At 34.2% G+C, this 24,837-nt stretch overlaps 1 protein-coding gene across 1 annotated transcript; it reads left to right on the forward strand.

Moving 5' to 3' along the window:
• Window positions 1-1,765: 1,765 nt before the first annotated feature.
• cpo (carboxypeptidase O) lies at window positions 1,766-12,141 on the forward strand. The gene is given in 9 exon segments (NM_001145629.1): window positions 1,766-1,894; window positions 3,742-3,802; window positions 4,281-4,382; window positions 5,885-5,989; window positions 6,675-6,791; window positions 6,877-6,970; window positions 9,420-9,622; window positions 9,719-9,803; window positions 11,876-12,141. Coding segments are annotated over 9 exon segments (1,092 nt in total). The 5' UTR covers window positions 1,766-1,835.
• Window positions 12,142-24,837: the final 12,696 nt, after the last annotated feature.

Consider the following 24,837-nt stretch of genomic DNA (forward strand, 5'->3'; position numbering starts at 1 on the left):
AATTTAAACAAACAAATTAAATTGAGTAATGTTCAGTTTAATATTTTTGATTATATTCAGTTTATATAAATTGTATGCAACAATATGCAATGAACCGTTTTTTTCAGTGTGTCTGGGAAGCACTTTGGTCAATATTTATGTTGTTTTAAGCATAGAAAGAGGCAGTCTGAGAATGAAATGTAATCATTAGGGAAAGAGTATCGACAAAGACAGTTGGACAAAGCAAAGTGGAGAAAATGGCCAGCCTCAAACTGTATTTGTGTAGCGTCTTTTCTTAATGATTAAATTTCCTTCTTAAAATACAACTTTCAGGGGTTCAGAAACTTTTTTTGCCTCCAGTTTATTTATTATAAAAAATTAAATGTATAAAAATATGTATTAAACACAATTCGTTATGTCACTGATGTCTGTTTAACGTAAATATTCAAATAAAAATGCAAGACTGCAAAACAACCTCCTGTAAAATGTCTCCAGCTCTGTCTCCATCTAGTGGTTGTTTTCCTCAGAAATATATAATAGTCCAAAAATTATCAGCGTTTCAGTGATCGTTCCTTCATTCATTAATTTTCCTTCGGCTTAGTCTATATATTACAGAGGTCACCACAGCGGAATGAACCGTCAACTACTCTGGCATATGTTTTAGGCAGTGGATACCCTGCTACATCCCAGTACTTGGAAACACCCAAACACTCATTCACACGCACGCACGCACACACGCACACACGCACACACGCACACACGCACACACGCACACACGCACACACACACACACACACACACACACACACACACACACACACACACACACACACACACACACACTATATGGCCAATTTAGCTTATTTAGTTCACCTATAGGGCATGTGTTTGGACTGTGGGGGAAACCGGAGCACCCGGAGGAAACCCACACAAACACAGGGAGAACATAATAAATGAATTAGTTTGTTCATATTATAGAGACTTGATGTAGCGACAGAACAAATATCAAAATGAATGAAAAATACGCATTTTTATTATTATTATTGTAAGGCTTTTATTATAAACAATGCATGCAAATCAATTAATCGATGAATCAACCAATAAATGCGCAATGTGCATTTTTAAAGATAATAATACCTACTATTTTAAAATATTATTAACTATTAACTATAATAATGAATAACAATAATAAGTATTACTTCATAATTGTTATTATTAATATTAAGAAGAAAGACTTAATTATTATGATTATTACATTAATTAATTTATACCATTATATTATTATAATATATATTCTTTATATTTGATTTAAAAAGTAAGCAGAGATATCATAGCTCTCTATTACTCACATAAATAAAAAATAAAATGTATTGCATCAGTTATAACTCATGAAGAGATAATTACAAACATTCAGGCTTAATAATGACATCCAGCACTCATTGTCAAATTGTTCAGATATCATTACTGATGACTTGTGACATTATACTGAATCATTACGCAATTACAACTTCTGAAACATCAAAGCAACAGATAACATATATGAGACACCCGAACAGTAAAGGTTAATAGGTGGATATTCTTAGTATCTCATGGCCTGATTACAGGAGGTGTTGCCTTAAAACAGCTCAGGATATAAGATACTATAATTATCTGCATGCTTAAATTCCAGATCAAAATCATGTTCTGTTGGGTGGAGACACGTGTCGCGGGTTTACATATTAACACTGTTATCTGTGCATTGCTTTCTGGGCTGGGGTGTTGTCTTGGACTGTATCCTAATCAGATTATGATCACTTTATAAGTCAGGCTTATTCAACTTCATGCAGTCAGTTTGAGGAATTGAGGATAACCAAAGAATGATGCAGGCCTCAATCACATCCATTTTGGTGGTTTTGACACTAGTTGCCCAAGACAGGTAAGATTTCAAGACTATAACATTTGAGGGGAAATTAAAAAGAACAATATTAACATATTTCAAGCCTTCTAGTATAATAGAAAATGACACACAATGCTTTTTTTGTTTTATCTTTATCTTTTTTTTTTTTAAGAGTCTCATTTGAAGCATTTATGTACAGGCTACATAAATGCTTCAAATGAGATTGTTTAAAATGTAATTTTCTTTACAAAAAAAATCATTATTTTCAGTTAATAAAACTTAATATACATGTTTATTTTTATTAATTGGACATAATACATTTTTTGAACTACAGTTAATTTAAGATTCTGTTTCAAGCGTTCATACTTATGATCCATTAAAAGCTTGTTTGGCATGCTGTCCCGGGAGAGAGCCCTGAGCTCAAGGGATCCTCGAGAGCTCAGAGGATTTCAGAACTCCCTGGCTGCAGTAGCTGAGAGAACATGGGAGAAAAGGGGCTAGACAAATGCTTGATTGTTATGCATGATGCATATCTTTGGATGGTGGGAGGAAACACAGGGAGAATATACAAACTCCTCACAGAAACGCCTACCTGCCTGGTGGAACCAGGGCCGGCAGTGTTCTTGCTGTGGGGCTCACAGTGCTAAACACTGGCTGCCGTGCCGCCCGATCAGTGGTAAAGAGGAGAATTGGGGAGGAAGGGGGGTTTCTTCCAAACAAAGACATCGTGGACTTAAAACTGTGGCTATTTATAGTAGCTTAGGGCTCATTTGATTGGAAGATAATGATTAGCTACGAGACATAAAATTATAAGCACGTGGTCTTCTCGAAATTAGTTTATAAACAAACCTCACTAAGATTCTTAATAAACAACAAATTAACACAAAAAAGGAAAAAGAAAAATATACATAATTCAAAAGAGATAACAAAATGTAATTTGCTGCAATCGGTATATACGTATATAAATATATATATATATATATATATATATATATATATATATATATATATATATATATATATATATATATTTATACAACAGTTCTGTCTGGTTCTCAAATCTGATTGGCTGATAGCTGTGCAATATTCTGCAATATCAGAACTCCTACAGCCTCTTTACCCTTTGTGTATTACTCCGCACACATACAGCCAGCAAAAAGCAGACACTACAGATCTAAAGTTTAAAAGATGCACGCTCAACTGTTTAACTGTCAGCTTATGATTTGAATCCGGAAGAAAGTAGTTCCTCATACAAAATGGGTTTTTGAGACTCTCCATGTTTCATTTAGTTTTAATTTACACAATTATGCCGTCAAACTGTTGTATAAACAGATCGTAGCAGAGCGATTTGGCTGTATATCGGCACTGGTGGGGGCACAAAGGCATTGTGCCATATACAGCCATATCGCACTGCTACTTGTGTGATATTGCTCATATATATATATATATATATATATATATATATATATATATATATATATATATATATATATATATATATATATATATATATATAATATCTATATATAATATCTAATTATTCAAATAGATTAAATTTACTTTCCAATTGCCTAATAAAAAGTATAGTTCAAATCAGCACTTTATTTCATGTGCTGAACACAAAAGAAAATGTTTAGAAAAATATTGGTACTTATTAAAGATTGACTTCCATAGTAGGGAAATAACACCATGGAAGTCAATGGCTTCATTATAAACGTATCTTCTTTTGTGTTGAAACCCATACAGATTTGGCATAAGTGGAGGGTGATTATGGATGAACGATCCATTTCAATCAGATCAGTTGTTGTTCTTGTTTTTAAGTCGCTTAGCATGCATGCCTCTGTTGAATGAATGCAGGTAAATAAACACATTTTAATTCAATGCAGATTGGCTGGTGGGCTGGAGCACAAATCTTATGACTACACAAAGTACCATACCATGGATGAGGTGAGATTTTTCATTTGACTCAGACCTTAAAAGGTCATTTTGTACTGATCTCTAAGGTCCACTTAAAAACGTTTAATAAAAAAGTATAAAAACAACATCCTAAAGTTTTGAACCCCTCATCATGAACTGGTAGTTTTTGCTGTGTTTGCTTTTTAAACGTAATTATGCACCATTGGCATGGAATAGCTCAAAAAAGATCTGTAATTTAATAAATGTGTGTCTGTTGGCGAATTAAAAAGCATGGATGGAGTCTTCAAGTTGTAGTTTATGAATGACGGTGTGAACTGTCAATGCACCGAGATCATTTTCTTTTATTAATGTGGACCAAATAAACCAAGAGGAACAAATTACAAGTGTGAACACACCCTCAGTTACACGTGCAAAGTGTTATTTGCATGGTTAAGTGTTAAGAAAGATAATCAAGGGTTAACCAGAGGGTGAAAAGCACTTTACTGACCTGATAAGTCTCTTCATGCAGATATCAGCCTGGATGAATCAGATGCAAAGGGAAAACCCAGATGTCGTGTCCACCATGATATATGGACAAACATATGAGAAGAGGAACATTACATTACTAAAGGTATTTAATGTGCAAACATCAAAATGATTATCAAGATCTTCCCAACTGATTTATTTCACACACAGAAGTCTATTAAAAAAGGCAGAGTGTGAGACAAGGCAAATGCCAAATAAAGATGAGAAAAGCAAATAATTAGTGTTATTTTAATGTCAGAGAAGGGGTGTCTTTAGTATATTTTATCTATATTTTAGCTTTAGAACAAGTTCAAGTTGATATTTATTGTCATTCAGCTACATGTGTCGAGATGAAGTACGAAATGTCATGTCTCACAGGAACATGGTACTACATAAATAAACAATCAGAAACATGAACACAACACTGTAATTTGTTCTGTCACTACATCACTGTAATCTAACTATACTTACAGCTATAGATATACTATACTTACTTAAAATATACACGTTACCACAAGACAGACTATACAAGTACTTTTGCATAAGACAGAACAATGTTGTGAGGAAATTGTGCAAAGGAGGTATTTAAGGTTGATGAAAACAACAACATGATTTGTGGGGCCTGTTTCAGAAAGGAGGTTAAGTGAAAACTCAGAGTATTTTAACCCTGAATTGAGAGAAACTCTGGGTTTTCCGTTTCAAAATGGCAGGTTTGTTAAACTCAAGAAATCAGGGTAAGTCAAGCCTGTTTCTGAAAGAGAGGTAACTTTAACTCAGAGTCAGTTACTGTGGTAACTTACTCTGTGAACCTAACCTGGTCCGGAGCAGGTTTTATTCTCTAAACTCTGAGTTTCTGTCGGTCTCCTCCCCTTTTTTAAAGATGAAGCGTATTTCTCTCCATAGCCTTATATGTCTCCATAAAAACGATTGATGGAAACGTCATGATTCACATAACTTTTGAAAATACGCATAATAAAACATGTGCATAACTGAGGTTAAACTTTTATTTGATAAGATGCACATAAACATCGAAGTGCACTTAACAAATTACAGTATGAACATTAATAAAAGGTTTGTTAAATGTGTGTGAATGGACAAACCAGCAGACTGAGCACACTGTAGAACATCTTAAATGTTGTTTTAGTCAGTCTAAAATGCCTTAACTGTATCAGTATCAGTGTATATTATTAATTACCTCTGAGCGTCTGGAGCATGTCTCTGCGTTTCATGGCTTCAAACGCCCCCACGTGTTCATTGTGTGTCAATTGTCTTCTGAGGCGCAAGTACATTAATTAAATAAAAAAGAACTGACTAACAAACAAATAAATAAACAAATAAATAAATAAATCCCACTTGTGCATCAGACACTTTCTTAAAATCACTCCATATCTTTATAAAAACATTGTGCTTTTCTGAGTGTGCCTCAGAATATATATATAAATAATATATATATATATATATATATATATATATATATATATATATATATATATATATATATATATATATATATATATATATATATATATATATATATATATATATATATATATATATATATATATATATATATATATATGGGTTGGTTTGTTTGCATCTGATATGCAGATTGGCTTCAGCAGTACCACACCAAAGAAAGCCATTTGGATGGACTGTGGGATTCATGCCAGGGAATGGATCGCTCCAGCTTTCTGCCAGCATTTTGTTAAAGAGGTGAGACGTTACCCAGGAATATCATAAAGTATTTATTTACAACATTGTAAAACTGCAATGTTATTGACAAAAATATCACATCCACTGCATCAGTAGTTGCACATTTAAATACTGATTTAAGATGTTTCTGGAACAATTATTACAAATAAAAACGCCTCTAGATTTGAATAGTTATGTTCTTTTCTTAGACTCCAAAATATGTATCCTTCCATGTATAATGAATTAAAAGCTCATATTATAGCTGATAATGACATCAAAGAAAGACCGGACCACCTGGAGGAACCCCATGCCAACACAGGGAGAGCATGCAAACTCCGCACAGAAATGCCAACTGACCCAGCCGGGACTAAAACCAGCAATTTTTTTTTGCTGTGAGTCGACAGTGCTAACCGCTGAGCCACCGAGCCGCCCACACATAGTATTATTACATGTAAATATTATTTCTTTTGATAAGACACTATAACGATATTCACATACTCCCAACCCTTTACACAACTCCTTCACTTTTTAATTTTGATTGTAATGTAATGATCCTTTTGTGAAGCTGCTTTAGAACAAGAATTATTGTGTAAAGCGCTATACACGTAAACTTGAATTGAGTTGACTTTGTTCATGGTTTTTATGAGCATTTCTCTATTTTTAATCTGACAAAGACCAATCTAGCTGTTTTTTATGTTAAAAAAAGGTCTTGGGCTCCTACAAAACAGACTCGAGGGTTAACATGTTGTTTAAGAACCTGGATTTTTACATCACCCCGGTGCTCAACATGGACGGATATATTTATTCCTGGCTGAATAACTCAGTGAGTTTAATTCTTTATATGGATTCTTCATGGAGAAACAAATAATGAATGTATAAAATCTACTGAAATCATCTGTGTTTTGAAGACTAGACTATGGAGGAAGTCTAGATCACCATGCCATGAAAACTCTACATGCTCTGGCACCGATCTCAATCGCAACTTTTATGCAAATTGGGGAAGTCAGTAACATATTTTTTTCCTGTGTATAATGTATAAGTGTGTGTGTATTTATTATATAGTTGGAGTCAGAATTATTAGCCCTCCAGAATTATTAACCCCAACCCCCCCGACCCCCCCCCTCCCCATTTCAGTTTAACCGAGAGATTTTTTTAACCCGTTTCTAAACATAATTAATTTCTAATAACTGATTTATTTTATCTTTGCAATAATGACAGCATATAATATTTTACTAGATATTTTTCAACATACTAGTATACAGCTTAAAGTGACATTTAAAGGCTAAACTAGGTTAATTAGGTTAGTTAGGGTAATTAGGCAAGTCATTGTATGTTCTATAGACAATCCAAAAAAAATATTGCTTAAGAGGGCTAATAATAATGACCTTAAAATAGTTTTTTTTTTTTTTTTTTTTTTTTGAATAAACACTCTGTTTAGGTCATAAACAGGGTTGTTGCTAGATCAGATAAAGTTGTGGCCAAAAGTTTACAAGAACTGGTCACACTTTACAATAAGGTTCATTAGTTAATGTTAATTAATGCATTTACTAACATGAACAAACAATGAACAATACATTTACCACTGTATTTGTTCATATTAACGTTAGTTAATGAAAATACAGTAGTTCATTGTTAGCTCATGTTAACTCATGGTGCATTAACTAATGTTAACAAGCATGGACTTGGTTGTTAATAATGCATTAGTAAATGTTCAATTATGATTAATAAATGATGTACATGTGTTGTTCATGATTAGTTCATGTTAGTAAATGCATTAACTAATAAACCTTATTGTAAAGTGTTACCCAAGAACTATTTATATTACTAATTAAATTTTCTATTGTATTTTATTAACGTCTACCCAAAACCAAAACCCAACTATCACAATACTGTCTTTCATTCATTTATTTTCTTTTCTGGCTTAGTCCCTTTATTAATCTGGGGTCGCCAACCAATTCGCGGAATGAACCGCCAACTTATCCGGCATATGTTTTTACGCAGCGAATGCCCTTCCAGCCGCAACCTCATCTCTAGGAAACATCCATACACACTTATTCACACTCATACACTACGGACAATTTAGCCTACCCAATTCACCTGTACTGCATGTCTTTGGACTGTGGGGGAAACCGAAGCACTCTGAGAAAATCCACGCGAACACAGGGAGAACATGCAAACTCCACACAGAAATGCCTACTGACTCAGCCGAGGCTCGAACCAACGACCTTCTTGGATTTTAGAGTACAAGTCGGGATTCAAACCCTAAAGTCATTTGAAGCACAGTAACGTAATGTGCACACGCACGGACAACCAGGCTAGTGGTTCCCAACCTGGGGTTCGTGCCCCCGTAAGGGGGATGCCAGAGTTCACAAGGGGGGCGCGGGAGAGGATAAGTGTTGAGCGTGTTGAGGTAGAAAAAGTCCACTATTATATATGTATTTTTAAGCACCAAAAAAAAAATTAAAATTAAAAACACATCCTTAAAATTCCAACATAATAGTAAAAATAATTAAAATAAATAACTTTAAATAATTATTTAAATTTTGCTCACTCGCGCAACGTGCTTGTCAACGTGTCGTAAAGGCAAAATCAAAACAAAAATGGCAGAGAAACGTAAATGCAGTGATTCTACAGAGGCGAAGAAAAAGATTAGACAGTATGACAAAGCCTACCTAAAGTTAACCAAGTTAAAACTGATTAATTTATATTTTCTATACATATCATATATTAATATTACACAAACACACACATACAATATATATATATATATATATATATATATATATATATATTGGGGGCAAAGAAAAAGGTTGGGAACCACTGCACTAGGCCATACGAAACAGACACTTTTTTCTGACCCAAATCTGAGTCAAATGCAGATTCTCCAAGTCTTGAAACACTCCTGAACAGATCTATGTTTTAAATCGCTTTAGCTTCACATGACCAGGTTTTTCGAAACACTTTAGTCCCGTGACCTGGGTGTTTCGGATCATGCTTTGGTGCAGTGTTTCGAAACACTTGTGCTTCGGGATCTCGACACTGTCGAAACGTCAGTTTCATGTCAGCCATCCCTAAAGGGACTTAGCCAAAGGAAAATGAATGAATGAATGTTAACAGTTTCTTGTACTGGCAGCAGTTCCCCAGTAACTTACTGCAAATCAATTACAACAAAAATACCATATTTACATTTATAGCTCCATTTATCTTGATGTATACAGTATGTAACTTCAGAATTTCATGCATATCTTTACTGTAAAATTTACAGTAATTTTCACAATGCAACTTTAAAATACAGTAACAAACTGTATAACTGTCCTACAGTAAAATACATTTAATTTTACTGTTAAATACTGTCTAATTTACACCATTACCTTTACCAGCGTATTGCTAAAGCACGTATTTTCAATGAGCCTGTGTTGGAGAATCCTCACAACTGTATTTTGTTGACTAGTGGTCGGGATCTCCAGAAACTGCTGTTCGGAGGTTTATAACGGTGCGACGGCTCTTTCTGAGCCCGAGGCCGAAGCCGTGACTGATTTTTTGGGAGCTCATCAGAATCATCTGCTCTGTTATCTCACCATCCACTCATACGGTCAGCTGATCCTCGTCCCCTACGGACACCCCAACATCTCTGCGCCCAATTACGACGAGCTGGTAAGCAGAAGAGAAAGCTTTTTTTGGAGGATATGTTAGCATCTCGGGAGCTTTCAGGCTTACACAGTGTTGTGTGAAATGTGCCTGTGTTTGCAGATGGAGGTCGGTCTCGCTGCGGCTAAAGCCATCAAAGCGGTTCATGGGAAAAGCTACAAAGTGGGCAGTTCTCCTGACGTGCTGTGTGAGTGTGTTTAACATGACATTCAGGTTTCTTTTGCCATTTTAAAAATCACATTGCTAGCAAAAACTGTTTAGCCAAACTACAAAATGAAATTTTTGATTTGGAATAAATTATCATGGGGATGCGTATCAGTTACATTAGTTATTAGCGCAATATCTGTTTGTTTATGGATATATTTATTTTATTTTATTTATATTTATGTAGTTAAACATACAGTTGAATTATTAGCCTTCTTGAATTATTAGCCTCCCTGTATATTTTCCCCCAATTTCTGTTTAATGAATAGATTTTTTCTACACATTTTTAAACATAATAGTTTTAATACCTTAAAATCTATATTAACTGATTTATTTTATCTTTGCCATGATGACAGTAAATAATATTTGACTAGATATTTTTCAAGACACTTCTATACAGCTTAAAGTGACATTTAAAGGCTTAACTGGGTTAATTAGGTTAACTAGGCAGATTAGGGTAATTAGGCAAGTTATAGTATAACGTTGTTTTTTTCTGTAGACAGTCGGAAAAACATATAGCTTAAGGAGGCTAATAATAAAAGGCTAATAAGACCTTAAAATGGTCTTTAAAAAAAATTAAAATGCTTTTATTTTAGCCGAAATAAAACAAATAAGACTTTCTCCAGAAGAAAAAAATATTATCAGACATACTGTGAAAATTTCCTTGCTCTGTTAAACCTCATTTGGGAAACAATTAAAAAAGAGAAAAAAATCAAAGGGGGTTTAATAATTCTGATTTTAACTGTATATATTACACACAAACTGTGATCTTGTATATTTAGCTGTGAAGGCTTATTTCCCTTTCCCCTATGCACTTAGATAACACTTATCTTCACTATGCTCGATTAAGGGTAATATATTACTCCCTGTTGCTGTTCTGTTATCTGTTTTTATCTTCTGCTTCTTTTTGTTGTTTTTACTTCATTAGTATTGTACAAATCTTTATAATGATTTTGCCTGTTGAAAAAAATATAGTTTAAAACGACCTAAAATGTTTAACTTCTTTCTCATATTAAAATTTTTATAACCTTTTCACTACATGAACGATCTGTAGAAGTGTCTTCTTTAAAAAACCAAGCAATATTTAGGACACAATATGTTTGGAATAAAATTTTCATGTCTTCCCTTAAAAATGTGGATTTTAGCAACTGCATAAATATAATTTAGTACTATAAAAACTTTTGAAGTAAACTATAGCACATAATAACTTTTTGTACCTCTATATGAGGATTAACACTGATTAATAACGCCGATAAATATAACTTTTTGCAAATCTTAAATATCCATTTGTCAGAATTGTTGATGCTGAAATTCAAATGTCAATTTTAAATGTTTTAGTAATGCGATTTATTTTTGTTTGTGTATGTTTTTTAAATGAAAATTTTAATGTTAAGGATAGCACAATCGCCTCACAGCAAGAAGGTCACTGAGCCTCGGCTGGGTCAGTTGGCATTTCTGTGAGGAGTTTGCATGTTCTCCCCGCGTTCGTGTGGGTTTCCTCTGGGTGCTCCGGTTTTCCTTACAAGTCCAAAAACATGTGGTACAGGTGAATTGGGTAGGCTAAATTGTCTGTAATGTGTGTGTGTAAATGAGTGTGTATACAGTAGATGTTTCCCAGAGATGGGTTGCAGCTGGAAGGACATCAGCGGCGTAAAACATATGCTGGATAAGTGGGCGGTTCATTCCGCTGTGGCTACCCCAGATTATTAAAAGGACTGAGCCGAACAGAAAATAAATGAATAAATGTTGATTTTTTTAATTTGAGCAAAATAGACTCTGTGTCTTTAAATATTGGTCATTTGGTGTTATTTTTCATATGATCAAAATAATAACCAGCTTAAAGTATTCAACAGAATTCTAAAATCAGTCCATAAAATGAAGTCCAAAACCTCTGTTTGTTGTCCAGTAATACATAAACAAAAGTTGAGTAGCCTAGCCCTAAATCTATCTGTAATATTCAATGTATTAACTATGAATTCAACATTCAGATGTCCTCAGCAGCTGTCTAATGCATTTACAATCTGGCTCATGGTGATGCTGAAATATTGTTAACAGATCCAAACTCGGGCTCGTCCCGTGATTTTGCGAGGCTCATCGGGATCCCATATTCTTTCACCTTTGAGTTACGGGACGAAGGGCAGCACGGCTTTATTCTGCCAGAGGATCAAATCCAGCCCACCTGTCAAGAAGCGTACGAGGGCGCAATGTCCATCATAAACTACGTCCATGATAAGAACTTCAAAAACACAGCCATTACAGTCACTGCCACACTGTGGACGACTCTCATGGCCTTATGGATCTCCACCAGTCACGTGTTTTAAACTGATATTTGCTATATGGATTGTACCTACTGATTGTGAATGTATATGGATTGTATAAATTCAGTTTGGATTTAAAAAAAAAATGATTAATTGAATTGTTGTGCGTCGAATTAATTTTTGAATGAATGATTATTACTGTGTAAAAATATCTTGGTTTGACATTTTGTGTAATGCAAAAACATTTTGAAGTCTGACTTCTGTTCCAATTTGCCATGTTTTATTTCCATATTTATATACAAGGTAGTATTAGTGGGAGTATTTTTAGTTTGTTTGTTTTAGAAGTGACTACATTTTTTTAAACAAACCATTAAAATCTGAATATGTTTTCAAATCAAATTTAATGTCTTGTTTAATATGATTTTGTAAGTTGTACACATTTTTGCACTTGGATTACTTTTGCTGTATTATAAATCTGAATTAAAGTTAATTTTTAACTCTCTAATGCAGTTCTGTCTTTTTTTTTATTAAAAAACGGATAATTCAAAAATGTTTGACATTAGTGTTTGGAAAAATTTGTGTTCTACAAATTTGAGACTCAGTTTCTTTAGATTTTGGCTTTGATTAGAATATTATTGTTAATATTATTACATTAATAAACAAACAAACAACCGTAAAATGGAACAGAAGCATAACAAAAATAGTGTAAATTTTCAAAATATTATATAATAAAATGTAATATAATATAACAGAATATAATATAATATAACAGAATATATTATAATGTAACAGAATATAACAGGATATAACATAACATAACATAATATAATATAATATAATGTAATTTAACATAATATAACATAATATAGCATAATATAATATAATATAATATAATAAAATATAATATAACATAACAGAATATAATATAATATAATATAATGTAATTTAACATAATATAACATAATATAGCATAATATAAAATAAAATATTATAATAACATAAAATATAATAAAATATAATATAATATAATATAATATAATATAAAATAATATAATATAATAATATAATATAATATAATATAATATAATATAATATAATAACATAATATAATATAATAAATTATATATAATAATATAATAAATTTCCCAGAGATGGGTTGCAGCCGGAAGGGCATTCGCTGCATAAAACTTATGTTAGATAAGTTGACGGTTCATTCCACTGTGGCGACCCCAGATTAATAAAGGGACTAAGCCGAAAAGAAAATGAATAAATGAATAATAAAATTAATTAAAAACTTGCAAAGCTCAATTTGGCCAGCTGATGGCAGTATATACACAGATATCACTGAAGACTACTTGTATAAACTGCTGTCAACCTTAGATTTCTCAGATAAAACTGAAGCAAAAGGGACATAGTTTAGTGATTCTGGAGAAGATCAGAGTCTCGTCTGCAAACCGCACACAAGTCAAACATATCAGAGAAATGAGGGATCAGATCTACGCTTTACACAGAGAGCAGATCCAGCGTCACTGAAGCCCTTCTCTGTTTATCACTGACAGACTGGATGATAAAGAGAACAGAGATGTACTGTACCCTGTTTGAGATTTAACAAGATGACAGACACTAAAGGATACTAAAAGGTTTAGCCAAATGTCAGGGGTTAACATTGAACATTGAAGGCCCTCTGGCCTAGTGAATTAAAATATTCTTTTATGAAGCTGTTTTTGTTGTTCTTTTTATTATTGTTACTATAGTAACTTTTTTTTTTTACATAAATGAAAAAAATGAAAATAAGACATTGTTCCTTTTCCAGCTATCTGAGATTATTATTATTTGAATATATATATATATATATATATATATATATATATATATATATATATATATATATATATATATATATATATATATATATATATATATATATATATATTTTTTTTTTTTTTTTTTTATTTATTTATTTTTTTTATCAGGGATTTTATTTATCAGGGAAAAGTGTGTGAGTGGCAATAATTAATTATTATCAAAGTAAAAAAAATATAAATTCTCTTTTTAGCTTAAAAACAAACAAACACACACACAGACAGACTGGCAGATGGATGGACAGACTGGCAGATAGATGAACAAACAAATAAATATGTAACAATTTAACAGGACACATACATTACAATATTTGTACAACTAATATAAATCAACAACAAATATAAATTAATTACCCAATAGTTTTCTCCAACTGTTAAATTACTATATATAACTATAAGGCAACAGGTTTACTCACTTTTTAAAGTCCAATAATCACTTTTTGCAGTGAAGTATTTAGTATAAATTATATTTTTTTTGTATGTAAGAACCATATTTGCAGCTTAGGTAAATATAATTATAAAAGCTTTAGCAATTATCAAAACAAGAAAATCTTTTAGCTTTATATCTTGCTCCTTATAAAGATTACATTAGCAGCACTCCCAATAGATTCTTCTCACATTAATCATCACTGTATGGCCTGAGCTGATGAAAGAGGTTGTGAACCCCTGATCCCACAAAGCAGATGCAACTATTGGCCCATACAGTATTACCAGCATACAGTACCCTCAGGAAAAATCACAACTCATATCTATAGATAACAAATGTAGCTATTTTGCTTTGTTGCATTGTTGTTTATGCAAGGCCTTTACTAAATGAATCTAACTGTAAAGTACATGACTTTATAATCCTATTTGCTATAGCATTTTCTAAAATGGATTTACTCTGAACAATTACACCTGTTAAAGTAACCCTTTTTTATTTTTATTATCACAAAAAGAAATTTGATCTTGTCTCAAATAACATCTACATAATAACAAATGTAGCTATCGTTTGCATTGATGAACTTGGTTATGCAAATAATTTTTTTTATTATTGTTTTTTAAACTTTTCATATCATTTATTTTGCACCTTTTATGAATATTATCATACATGCTCATAACTGTAAAGTGTTACACAATGAACTTAATCATAATTTTTGCTATTATATTTGCTTGAAAATTATTACTTTGAACAATTTAACTTGTTAAGTTAACTTTAAAGCAGGGGTGTAAAAACTCAGACCTGGAGGGCCAGTGTCCTGCAGATTTTAGCTCCTATTTGCCTCAACACACCTGCAAGGATGTTTCTAGAAAGCCTAGTAAGAGCTTGATTGGCTAACGTTAGTCCAGGTGTGTCTGATTGGGGTTGGATCTAAAGCTGCGTCCCAAATGGCACACTAATGTTTTTTTACTAAGCGGAAATTCAAACCGTTTCCCTGATGGTCGCCAAATCAGTGAAATAAATGACTAAACTATCAAATATTACCTGCCGTGATTATTGCTGCATTCATCATGGGGAGGCGCTATAATCACTCTCGTAGGAGAATTTTGCTTTCACCATTCAAAATAAATAAAGTTATTCAACATGTGCGGCCGATAGCTCCGCCCCTTCCGTTACGTGAGCAAACCTGTGGTCGTAACGTTGAGTGCGTGAAGTGTCCAACATTACACACTTCATTTTACCGGCAGAATGAGTGCATCATCCGGGTATCTAAAGTGCACTTATTATTTTTAGAGTTTTCAGTGTGAATGCACTACTCACACTTTTTATACTACAAAATGGCGTAGAATAGTGCACAAGTATGCAATTTGGGACGCAGCTTAAACTTTGCCGGTTACTGGCCCTCCAGGACCGAGTTTGTACATGCCTGCCGTAAAGTAATCCTTTTTTCTACTTTATAAATGCAAAAAGAAACATCTACAATTGTTGCTATTTTGCATTGTTAAACCTGTTTATGCACACATTTTTTTCGTTGTTTTTCTTTAATATTTTCATATATTAAAATATATATTTTTTGCACCTTATGTGAACATCATTATATATATAAACATCTAACTGTAAAGCAGGGCTGCACAATATTGAGAACATCAGATGTTGCAATATTTTGTTTTGCTGACACTGTATAAATGCACCAGATGATTTAAAAAACTCTATTTGGAAAGATTTCATTAATTTAGATCGACTGGGGAGATCAAGTCTTTTTCAGTGCAGTGCATCATAAAATAAAATAAATTGTATGCATATATAAATATGACAGAGCAGCATAAAAGTGGTAAAACAGTGCATTATGGTTTTCTGGAGAGTCTAAAGCTGCGTCCCAAATCGCATACTTATGCACTATTCTACGCCATTTTGAAGTATAAATAGTGTAAGTAGTGTGTTCACACTGAAAACTATAAAAATAATAAGTGCACTTTAATTTTCCGGATGATACACTCATTCAGCCGCTAAAATGAAGTGTGTAATGATGGACACTTCACGCACTCAACGACCGCAGGTTTGCTTACGTAGCGGAAGAGGCGGACCTATCGGACGCACATGTTGAATAACTTTATTTATTTTGGATGGTGAGAACAAAATTCTTCTACTAGAGTGATTATAGTGCCTCCCGATGGTGAATGCGGCAACACTAACGGCAGGTAATATTTGATAATTCGGTCATTTATTTCACTGATTTGGCAACCGTCAAACGTCATCAGGGAAACGGTTTGAATTTCCGCTAAGTAAAAAAACATTAGTGTGCCATTAGGGACGCCACTACATACACATACTATCCTGTTGAGTGTGTAAGTGCATAAGTACATAGTGCATGAGTGCACAGTGTATAGTGTGCCATTTGGGACGCAGCTTAACAGTATTCAAGTACAAAAATTTAACAATCAAATGAAAAATGACCAACCAAAACTCATTCTGAAAACGTATCCCTATATAAGTTTCTGGAGAGCGCCAAATATATCCCAGGAGGTAAGTTTTTAGCAGTAATTGTTTTCATTAATGCACCAGAGGCCGATGTGTACACTTGGGATCTCAAATTTCTCGAGTGCTATTCATGCCTGCTCTTCCTGTGTAAATCCAGCAGAGGCCGCTGTCGACTAACCGATCAACTGACCGACATACATGGCGAGCTACTGGACAAACTGGTAACGGCGGAAAAGCCTTCCATACAGAGGTAAGCTGTCAGCTGGTAAGCGCGAAAAGGAATGGCATCATACCACCCCGTATCATTCGTTTTAAAGACGAAATGCAGCCATACGTACTTCTGGCTACATCTCCAGAAATTTATATAGGACTATGTTTTGAATGTAGAATGTATGTTTTCCTATGTTTTCCTACAGTATACTGCAACTAACATGGTCAAAAACATCATTCATTCATTTTCTTTCTGGCTCAGTCCCTTTATTAATCTGGGGTCGCAACAGTGGAATGAACCACCAACTTTTCCAGCATATGAATTGCGCAGCAGGTGCCCTTCCAGCTGCAACCCGTCTCTGGGAAATATCCATGCACACTCACTCACACACATACACTACAGACAATTCACCTACTGTTGTAAAAAAATGAATGATTGAAGAATAGATGAGAACCCAATCCAGGAGACTCGAAACAAGCAGAATTCCTTTATTGAGACGTGTTGGTTAATCTGCAGTCATACAGTGTCTTTTAAGAAGTCTATGTGTCCGCAGAGCCTTCTGGAGGTCCGCAGTCTGCTAGTTTTATCACAAGTCTGAATTAAGACAAAGCTTTTCTGTCTATAATGTGTTCTTAGGAGGAGGGGAGATGGCTAAACAAAGCATGCAAATGAAGTATTGAAGTCAGCATAATACTGGCATATATGTGTTGAGAACCGGTCCAGCCAATGACCACACAAGTTAATCAACACAAGCCAGTAGCCAGAAAGCCGATGGTTAAATGTCCCTCCCAACTGGGATGTTCATGAAATGATATAATTAAAAACCAAAGAATATAACTTTTCAGTTATATGTAGATTATTGTTCATTTGAAATTAGATTATATAAATTTATATTCCCACACTACCCAATTCACCTATACAACATGTCTTTGGACTGTGGGGGAAACCAGGGCACCAGGAGGAAACCCACGCGAATGCAGGGAGAACATGCAAACTCCACACAGAAACGGCAACTGACCCAGCCGAGGCTCGAACCAGCGACCTTCTTGCTGTGAGGCGACAGCACTACCTACTGTGCCACTGCGTCGCCCAAACATATAATATTAATATAAAATAACATGTATAATTATCTTTATCTTTTTATTTTTTTATTTAAAATCTTAACCCTGCGATGTGGCTAAAGTGTTACACATTGTACTTCATAATCAATTGTGCTGTTGGAATTTCTAGCCAATTCCATGCGTGTTCAATAAGAAAAGGTCTGGAGAGGGTTTTCTTCAATGCCAAAAATATTAGTAATTTATTAGATACAAATGAATATTTCGATGACAGAGCTCTGGGTTACATTACCCCAATGCAATACAAGAATTACATTCAAGAGGTTTGCAACTAACATACATTTCCTGACTCCAGCAGACTGTATATACACAACTGATCTTAACAGGTGGAGTTTTGGTGTAACGTCACTTGTCAGTCATTGTTCAGTCCTCCATTGGCCGCACCTTCGACATACTTCCTCTTTTTCTACGAATTCTCTGCACAACAAAAAAGCATACAACCTTCTGTGCTCTGTGTTCAGTTTTAACACCTCTCTTCAGACAGGAAGTTTCTGCAGAGCTGAATTTAATTTTGGACCCGCATCTATCTACTTCTGCAAAAATGCTAATTAGTATGCACAGCACTCACCCACAAAATTAGAAGTTCAGTTAATATATGACCCTTACATGACCAATACAAATAATTGTTTAATTAAAAGAAAAAGAGACAAAAATAATAAAAAAAAATTATACCTATTTTACAACAGTGCTTATGCATTTGTTTGGAAATTAATTTATTTTTAACAAATAAACCTATCAAAGAAACCGTCTTTATTACTGCAAAATGAGTTGTGATCTTGTCATATGCATACTTTGAGATTACAATATTAGCAGCACTCTCAATACATTCGTCTCCCATTAATCATCAATGGCTTGAGCTGACGAAAGAGGTTGTGAACCCCTGATCCCACATAGCAGATGTAACTATTGACCTATAATACCATCATACCCTCATGAATCTGAACTCCCAAAACAAGTCATCATGGCCCAGCAGAAAACAGTTCCTCTCACAGACCTCTCAATCTCCATTCCTGCTGTATGGAGGTCCCACATGAGAAAGACAATCTGTGTGTTGGAGGAGCGGCGCTGCTGAATAATGTGCATGAGCGTTACGGTACCAACAACGGCCATCCATCATATCTGAGTGCTGTGACATGAAGGTAATATGATCAGCCACTGGGCTCCAGCCAAATCTAAGAAGAGGACGTTAGGAGGGGTGGAAATAGAAGTCAGACTTTGACGCCTCATGATAAATGCTATATATATATATATATATATATATATATATATATATATATATATATATATATATATATATATATATATATATATATATATATCAGTTTTGTCTGGTTCTTGAATTTGATTAGCAGATAGCGGTGTGCGATATTTTGCCAGTAATATCCCACAAAGGCCTCTTCACCCTTTACCTTTGTGTATTACTCTGCCCATATACAGCCAGCAACAAGCAGAGAGACACTACAGTTTGACAAATATTACTGCTGTTAGACTACAAAATGTACTGTTGAAGCTTTTTTAGTCAAGAATGTAGTTGTTTAGATTGCAACTATGCTGTTTATTTGTAAGAATAGTGCCTATTTAAAAATATTTACAATTTCTGAGAGAGCTAGTCGGCGGCCATTAGCCTACCATAGTGTAGTAGACCAAAGACGGTTGACGTTTTCTATACACAAGTTGGCGACAGAATCGCACATATTTAAATATACATATATTTATTTATGGAATTCTGAAATGTTTTTGCTCTTTAATTTATTAACTTTTTAAATCTTTATACATTTCGTTAATTTTATTTTTAAAGTTTTGGTTTTTTTGATACATAATTTTTTATATTAAAATACATTCAGTATTTTGGATCAGAATGGGGCCAAGTTGGAGCAATCACTCTGATCCCCTGGGCTCTGCGTTGGTTGGGGAAATTCCAAATTGAACCAAAACAATCAATTACAACGGGCTTAAAATTGGCAATGAAAATTCGGGATATGCAACCTGCAGAACCTGGGAAAAAATAAATAAATAAAAATAAATAAATAAATATATATGTATATATATATATATATATATATATATATATATATATATATATATATATGTATATATATATATATATATATATATATATATATATATATACACACACACACACACACACACACACACACACACACACACACACACACAATAAATTTGATGAAAAGAAATTAAATATATATACAGTTGAAGTCAGAATTATTATCCCCTTTGAGTTGTTTTTTCTTTTTTCTTTTTATGTTTCCCATATGATGGTTAACAGAGTAAGAAAATTATTGTTTAAACAGAAATTGGGGGAAAAAAAATAAACGGGGGCTATTAATTCAGGAGGGGCTAATAATTCTGACTTCAATTGTATTTGAATTCAACAGCTCTTTCTTGAGGATGTTTAAAATCATCTTAAATGATTTTTTGTCTAATGTTAATATTCTAAAATCAGAAAAACTATTTCCATTTGCTCTCCTTTCTGTCAACTAGAAAGACCTGAGATAATATTTCCTCATAGATACATTTTTCTCCATTGTTCTTTGTGTTGCTCCTTTCACCTTTCAGTTTTCCCTCCTACATTACAATATATTTATTTAATTCCCACTACAAATATCACTCCTCTTTGATGCTTGCATTTTTTTTCTCCATCAACGTATCCGACAACAATTGCATGCAGGTTTTGCAGTTTGAGTTCTACAGTGGCTTACAGTATATATATGTGAAACCTTTAGCAAATGCTAATATGACATATCATACAGTATATGATGCCTTATTATTGCGGTGCAACAGTTCGGCGCCTCTGCCCACGTGCCACACACTCATCACCTCGACTAATGGGACTCTGACAGCCCTGCCGCCCACTTCTGTTTCCATGACAACTGCCACCAAGACTGCTTTACCCAGATCTAAGGTGCGCTTCTGCCACCCAGAAACATTCTGCTTTCTGTCATGTTCGTCTGACGATACTTTTGGCTCGCCACTTTGTCAGATGATGGGGTCTATGATCAGCCGCCCCGCTCATTCGGTTTGATTCTCCTGGATTCTTGTTAGCAGCTATTATAATGACAGTAGCACATACCTGTGTGGCAAACCCAAATGCCCGAATTGAAGAATGAGAAGTCACAAATGAGGTCTTTTTGACTATTTCTAAAAAAACTAAATGGAGAGCAAATGGAAATGGTCAAATGAAATCAAATCTGATTTAGGCCTGTTGATATTTGAATGTTTAATACTAATTGGCTGATTAACATTTGAAGGTGTGCAATCATTTCCAGAGGTCTTTTGGTGAGATAATGTAGGGCTGGGAGATATTGCAAAAAAAAATATCATAGTATCATGTTTCATATCATTCGATAGAGATAATATTGAATAGTTTTTAACAATACAATTAGGAATATTAGGATCTTTTTTAAACACTTTATTTTAATTTAAAAACATTACTAAGGCAAATAGTTTTAATAGTCAAAAACAAAAATATTAAACTAAATACCTGATATCTTTATAATAAAATAAACATAAGCGTTTATTGAGATTGTAAATTAAAAAGGGTGCAAGGATGTTTCCAGAGTGGCTTTTTGGTTTCTTTTCTTGTGCATCCCAGCCACTAGCACCCCATCTGAAAGAGTTTTTAGCATGGGATAATGTAGTCATCCACATTTACAATTTGTTATATTGCGGTGTGTATTTGAATAATAGTTGGTTCCTTTACTTAAAATTTCAGATTTGATTTTCTTATTTTATTTTTTTTACGGCAATGGTAAAGTGTAAACACAATTGAAGCGAACTTTAAGGTAGATCAACATCTGTTAGGTGTGGATAATAATGATACAGTAAACCTCAAACTCTAAACAAAACTTTACTCTTTATCATTCATTTTCTTGTCGGCTTAGTCCCTTTATTTATTTGGGGTCGCCACAGCGGAATGAACCGCCAACTTATGCAGCACATTTTTACGCAGCGGATGCACAACCTATCTCTGGGAAACATCCACAAACACTCATAAACTACGGACAATTTAGCCTACCCAATTCACCTGTACTGCATGTCTTTGCACTGTGGGGGAAACCGAAGCACCCGGAGGAAACCCACGTGAACGCAGGGAGAACATGCAAACTTCACACAGAAACGCCAACTGAGCCGAGGATCGACCCAGCGACCTTTTTGCTGTGAGGCTATAGCACTACCTCCTGCTGCGCCACTGCTTTGCCCTACTGCACCACTGCTTTGCCCTATTTTACACTTTAATTTAATTTAATTTTTAATTTTAAAATTACAAAGTCAAAATGACTGCCTCTGTAGATCTAAGTTTCAGTAGTCATGTCAAAGCAGTTAATAAATCAGCATACTATCATCTCAAAAACATTGCAAGAAGTAGATGCATTAGTGAGGACTTAGAGAAAATTGTTCATGCTTTTATCACCAGCAGGGTGGATTACTGCAATGGACTCTTCACTGGCCTTCCCAAAAAGACAGTCAGTGCAAAATCCGAGCACATCACACCTGTCCTCGGGTCTCTAAACTGGGTTCCAGTTACACTCAGAACAGATTTTAAAGTATTATTACATATCTATAAATCACTAAATGGCCTAGGGCCTCAATGCTCACTGAATACAAACCAGATCACTCAGATCTTTAGGATCAAGTAAATTAGAAACTCCAAGAGTTCAGTAAAGCAGGGTGAATCGGCCTTCAGCTACTAACAGCATCCCCCGCTGCTGGAATCCAGAAATGATCAGACGTGCTCCAACATTCAACTCCAGACTGAGACCACATCAGTTTAGCTGTGTCTTTACTGAATGAGCACTGCTACGTCGGACAGATCGCACCATTATCTCTTTCTTTTCTTTTTTATTCCATTTCAAAACTGTTTAACACATTTTAATCTGTTTTTATTTTCTTGTTTCTTTTATTCTTGTTTATGTAAAGCACTTTCAATAACTATTGTGTATGGAATGTGCATGATAAATAAACTTTCCTTGCCTTGCCTAGTGTTAAAGAGCTTTGTTAAAGATCTTTTAGGACAAATTTCACACTGTACTTAACCTCTCAAGGCCCAAGGTTTTTTTTTTACATGCATTTTTTATTTGTCTTTGCTACTTGGGCTTATTGGAACCTAATTACAAAAAAAATCTGAGTATCATCTTTTGATATGATGTACTTTTAGAGAAAAATTTACATAAAAACACTTTTCCTGAACGTTTTTAAATGCACATTAAACAGATTTGTTTCCCATTTTGGACAGTTAAAAATAGTTTCTGCACTGTAAAAAATAAATCGTTGAGAAAACATTAATAAATTATTTTTTAGTTTTTCTCAGTAACATTTTTTTTGTTCAGCTAACATAATTTTGTTTATTTATGCTGATTATTGTATTTTACTAATAAAGATATTATTTTCACATAAACTGAAGCAACAGTTATTGTGTCAATTGCTATTGTCAATTAATTTTTTTTTTCTGTTTAGTGGATGATTTTTTTTTCAAATTTGCTAAATAAGTAATTAGTTCTAATCATCCAGTTTTTAATTATTTTACTTAAAAATGAACACAAACTTTATATTTCATCCAATCATTCATTTTCCTTTGGCTTAGTCCCTTTGTTCATCAGGGGTCACCACAGTGGAATGAACCGCCAACTTATTCAGCATATGTTTTCCACAGCGGATACCCTTCCAGCTGCAACCCAGTACTGGCAAACACCCATTCACACTTAGACACTGTACCTCATGTCTTTGAACTGTGGCAGAAACCGGAGCACCCAGAGGAAACCCACTTGAACACAGGCATGCCAACTGACCCAGCCAGGTCTCGAACCAGCGACTTTCTTGCTGTGAGGCGACTGTGCTACCAACTGCGCCACTTTGTCACCCCTCTTTTAAGCAACTGATAAACAAGCTTAGTTTTTGATCGTCACATCTCGCATGCGCAAATTATTCAAATATCAACATTATTGTTCAACACAAAAATGTTTCAAGAGTTCCCACTTAGATATGCTTGGCACTAATAGCAGGTTTGGCATGCTGTCCCGGGAGAGAACCCTGAGCTCGGAGATATTTGAGCCCAGGGCTCCCGCCCGGTCTAGAAGCATATCAGGAGAACCGAGATCAGGTAGGTCTCGATCGCTCCCCCTTTAGAAGGGGAGAAAAAGGAGGAGATGGGGTGGAAGGGGGGATTCTTCCAAAACGAAGATAGTGCAATAAGGAGAAAGTGATCCATTTATATTAAGCTAGGATCATTCTGATTGGATTATTACTGATTATGGATAAGTGACCAGCGGTGCACAATCATATCACGTGCTCCTCTCGAAAATAGTTTATGACACTTCACTTGTCCAGAAAACTCAGTTAAACATGTAGACAAAACATTTTAGCGAATATTGTTGACATAACATTTATTTTTATGTAATCAATTCTTATTCACAATTCTTAGTATATATGACAAAAAAAAGTACAGTGTGCTGAACAAATGGGGGTTTTGTTTTTTTACAGTGCGGGACATTTCATATGCAGCAAAACATTTGCAGGATGACACTGTATGTCTGTAACAAAATATAAAATATTCAAAGTATTTTAAAAAGCCACTAATTAGCTAAAATGTGCTGTCCACATATGTGGACACTCAAGCCCTGGGAGGATAATCTTTACTGTCTGTACCTT

The sequence above is a fragment of the Danio rerio genome, chromosome 1, assembly GCF_052040795.2.
Source record: "Danio rerio strain M-AB ecotype USA chromosome 1, GRCz13ab, whole genome shotgun sequence".
In the NCBI taxonomy this organism is placed as follows: domain Eukaryota; kingdom Metazoa; phylum Chordata; class Actinopteri; order Cypriniformes; family Danionidae; genus Danio; species Danio rerio.